Below are 4,790 nucleotides of genomic sequence, written 5' to 3' on the forward strand. Positions count from 1 at the left end.
CAGACCTGACCTAAACCTGACCCAGACCAGCCCCAGACCTGACCTGAACCTGACCCAGACCAGCCCCAGACCTGACCCGAACCTGACCTAAACCTGACCCAGACCAGCCCCAGACCTGACATAAACCTGACCCAGACCAGCCCCAGACCTGACCTAAACCTGACCCAGACCTGACCCAAACCTGACCTAAACCTGACCTAAACCTGACCCAAACCTGATCAAGACCTGACCCAGACTTGACCCTGGACTGACCAGAACCTGAACAATACCTGACACAAACCTGACCCAAACCTGACTTAAATCTGACCCAAACCTGACCTAAACCTGACCCAGACCAGCCCCAGACCTGACCTAAACCCTGACCCAGACCCAGACCAGCCCCAGACCTGACCCAAGGAGGTGTAGGATGGGATCAGAGCATCGTTTCCATAACATCCAAGGAGAAATTGAGATAGTCAGCCTTCCAAGGCCAGAGCCAGATTCAGATTTCAACATTGTTTGAGGTTAGGCTGATTTCTTCATCTGCCTTTTACAGTTTCACTAGTTCATCTCATGGCGACTCCAAACAGCCGAATTGTGATTACTAACGCCGAAGTCGGACTTCCAACTTCTCCAAGATCACTTCCTTCCAACTGTCCGTGAACACTGCCACAGAGTTCCACAGTCCTGCCTGCTCAGCTCTGATACAGGTCCACAGATCGTTTGAACACAGTCTGAGTCCGGCACACACATTCCAGACAGCTTGAACAGCTGCTGATGTTTTCAAATTTTCCAACAATCCAGATTTCCACCAACTCCAAATAATAATAATAATAATAATAACTCCAGATAAACTTGCCATGCTCTGTTCAGCAAGATATGTTACAAAGCATTGCTTGTTGCTTCAGCTTTGCTGAAGTGAGCAGCATGACCATGACTTGAACGTAGTCCACATTCGCCCTCTGCTGGATACATTGTACAATTACAATATTTGCAAGTAAGGACATTGCTCATTCCCAGCAATTTAGGGGTAAAAATTAGAAATGTTTATATCGGCGCATTATGGACGCCCACATCGGCCTAAAATATCGACCCTGCCAATATATCGTCGGACTCTAGTCTTTATATCCACGGCTTGTAAAGCTGCATTCTTGCACATTATGGCAGCCATCCCCACGTTTATGATTTAATCTGCAAGATGAGACTTTTAAAATTAAAGCTGACATTTTTAGCTTTGTTTATTTACAAACGAGTGACAATGCACTTCAATTAAACACGAGTACAGCCGAAACACATTGTGTGAAAGGGTCCGGTTTAGCCGTGCAGACTCATTTTAATCTGTGGTTCCTGTCAGACTAATTATTATTTATCATCAGCAGAGGTTTATAGACCTGGACTTTTGTTCTGTCAGAGCAGAGCTGCTGTTCAGGCGTCTAAATACAGCTTCAGACGAGTTGGGAGAACTTTGAGACTATTTCAGTAGTAAAGTTTCTTAAGCGTGTTCGCCTGAGAGACATTCTGCAGAGATCTGGGCGAGTCCCTCATCAGTGCTGGTCGCCAACGACTCAGCTCAGTGACAAACTGGACCACCTTAAATGAATTTGCATGTGAGGGCAGCAGAGCCGCGTCTTTCAGGTGTTATTTTTTGTTTTGTGTAGCGGGTCAAACTTTGTACTGTGACTTCCTGTTGGGCGTGTCGTCGTGTAACCTTGTCGTTTTGGTTCTCCTCCTGAAGCCCTCCTGAAACGAAGGACTCCGCCATCGACGCCACAGACGCCCAGCGCCAGGAGTGGTTCGCCCAGTACTTTTCCTTCTGATTGACCACAAGCTTCCAGACTCGAGGATTCAGCATGTCAACCAAACTTGGAACAAAAAAAAAAAAAAAAACGGGAAAAAAAAAATAATAATCAGAAAATAATGTTGAAACTATTTGTTATTTATTGTCATGAACAGGTTTGGGGCTCAGCTGGTTTTGGATTCAGTCAACCGAAGCTGGAATTGTTGCGGCTTGTAGATTAAATCTCATCGACTCGTCGATGAAGCGCCCAGAGCCTGATGTCATTCGTTTTCACCGAAGGAGGATTCGCTTCCTGTCGTTGACTGAAAGGAAACCAAACTGAACCCGATCCTGGGGTCAAAGTTCACCGCTGATCTAGTTTGATTGTTCGATTAATCTGATTGTTTCACTGTGGACGAGTTGCTCTCTTAGTACAGTGACGATGACCGTCAGTTTGTTCGATGTTTCTTTTCGTTTCATGACTCCGTCACTTCTGTTGCAGTTTTCGTTTTGGGAGTAGGAAGCAACGAGCGGCGCGTCTACACGCTCCTAAACGCCACAGTTGGAGTAAAGTCAGATCTAATTGTCTATAAAGAACTAAGCGGTAGGTTTTTGTGCTCTCTGTACGTGGGTCTACAGCACACGGCATCTTAGACTATAGGAGGGCTGATCTGAGACCAGCTGACCTCCTCATTCATTTCCGTGGATCTGATCCTAGAGCAGCGCAGCTCCTCTGGCGGGCTCTGGTTTAAGGGCGGCACCATCAGCGTCGGTCCGTTGCGGCAGACTTTGGTAGAAAATTAAAACCTGTTTGTATGGTCGTCTGTCTCAACACAGATATAATGATGTCTCACTGATTTTAAAAACAAAAATAGCATTTTATATTTATAATATAACGTGTATGCTTAATAAAGAATTATTGTGACATTTCATTGCGTTTGCTTGTCAATCATTTCAATCCCCCCCCCACCCCCCCCAAGTCAAACGTTTGACTTTTGTTGTGTTAATATACGTTTTGCACATCTTGCTGTTTTATTTCACCTCAAATATTCTGAAAAGTTTTTAAAATTCAACAGATATTTAAGTCATTTGAAGCACTTTTTGTAGATTAAAATGTAATAAAAATGTTTTAATGGGCGCTTCAATGCCTTCCAGTTAAAATATTATCCTTGTCATGCAGCTTTGAATGAAACGTGCAAATTGTACACCTGTGCAGCTACATCTGGAATATTCAATCCATTATCTGTACCCACTTCAGTCACTGTGAGAGGCAGGGGACACCTGGACATGTCCAAGTCCATCACAGGGACACAGAGACAAACGAGACAAATGGAAACAATTCAGAGTTACCAGTCAGTCTAACATGCGTTTGGTCTGTGGGAGGAAACTGGAGTACCTGGAGAAAACCCACGCATGCACGGAGAGAACATGCAAACTCCACCCAGAAAGGCTCTCGACCAGGAATAGACCTGGCGACCTCGCTGAGAGGCAACAGCTCTACCAACTGAACCACCGTGTCGTCCGCTTTGTCAAAATTTGCAAGAAAATGTGAGGAACTAGAAGGAACTTGATGGGATTTTGGTGAAACAGTCCAGCCTTGTTTGGAGTTCTGCAGCTCAGACGATCTCCACTGAAAGTTGGACTTTAAATGGTAATTTTACATATTTTATGGTTTTCCTACAATCCCAGTTTAAGTTTGATTTGTACAGACTTTACCACAAGATTTGACTGTTTTGCAACACTAACTTTTGAGTTAGTCCTACTTTATTATTAATGTTCATTTATTTATTGTAAAAACACAAATTAATCAATGAAACGTAGAGATTTTTGTCTTCTTTCCCCCGATGTGTCTTCGCTTGAATCCCACCAGAATACATCGAGTGCACAGTTTCAACAGGTTCAGGTGTATTTTAGCTAAACCAGGACTCAAAGGGTCTGTTTAGCTTCTCATATCTCCAACATCAAACTTTGTAGAAATATAAAAATTCACAGTTTGAGTTTTGGTTCGAAGTAAACATTTAACGGTTTGAAGCAACGAACCTTCAGCACAACTGAGTCTGTTGGCAACTTTTTTTTTTTTTTTAACAACGTGAATGCTGATGAAAAACGCTTTAACAATAACAATACACAGGAAATAAAAAGTTACCTTTCTACCTCGGTACTTCCTTTAAAGTGCATCACACTTTAGAGATGTTTAAGTCTTCAAAAGAAGCTTTTTATTTCCCGAAAAATAAGAATGTAGTTTTTTACATCATCACAATGGCATGAAAACCAGCTCTAAACATTTTACAAAGTAATAAAATATGCACTTTTTTGTTCCAATATTGATGTAACCTTAAAATAAAATAAAAGGAAGCAATATTTGTGAACAGCTTCAAACTAACCCGTGTGTTTGTTTTCCCACAAAAAGAATCAAAGTGACTGAAAACAGGCTGCCGAGATAAGAGCCATTTGGATCAGGAAGTCTTATATTTGAATGTATCAATATGCGTTTATGCTCAGATTCACCGAGTTAAATATGCAGATAAAAGGGCTTTGTTTACATTGAGTGCATACCCACATTTCAAGTTGTAAATGTCACTGGGAAACAGGAGTGAACTATTTCAAGCTGCATCGTTTGAAATAGTTGAGGACATTTTATGTTAAATTCCATACATTGCATTGAGTTTCTTTCATTTCTATTTCTCATGGTGCAATTTTCTTTGAAGGTGCAGGTAAATAGTATCCATAAAATAACAAATAAAAAAAAATGTGTAATGATTTTAGTCAACTAATAAAACTGAGCGTTTTAGGTCTTTCATTAATGATTTTGAATTTTAAACTCGATTTAATCTCTATGAGAAACACTTTTTTTCCTGATTTATTTGAACTAATTTAAAGATTTTTTTTTATTGTTTTTTAATTGAATCATTTGACGTGACGTTTCGTCGTGCACCGCTCACGGCTCACCGCTAGAGGGCGGTGTCGCAGATTTTAAACGTCATTATTTCGACCCGGAAAATAAATAAACCAAAATCACTTCCGTTTTGGTCTA

At 41.4% G+C, this 4,790-nt stretch overlaps 1 protein-coding gene across 1 annotated transcript in view; it reads left to right on the top strand.

The window, feature by feature from the left end:
* fam184ab (family with sequence similarity 184 member Ab) overlaps positions 1–1,867 on the top strand; it is a 96,567-nt gene extending 94,700 nt beyond the window's left edge. Inside the window, exon 19 of the mRNA XM_037685952.1 lies at positions 1,715–1,867. Coding sequence (XP_037541880.1) covers positions 1,715–1,723 — 9 coding nt within the window. The 3' untranslated portion in view covers positions 1,724–1,867. The remainder of the gene's footprint in view (positions 1–1,714) is intronic.
* The last annotated feature ends 2,923 nt before the right edge of the window (positions 1,868–4,790 follow it).

The sequence above is a fragment of the Nematolebias whitei genome, chromosome 12 (assembly GCF_014905685.2).
Source record: "Nematolebias whitei isolate Nwh7 chromosome 12, NemWhi1, whole genome shotgun sequence".
Lineage (NCBI taxonomy): Eukaryota > Metazoa > Chordata > Actinopteri > Cyprinodontiformes > Rivulidae > Nematolebias > Nematolebias whitei.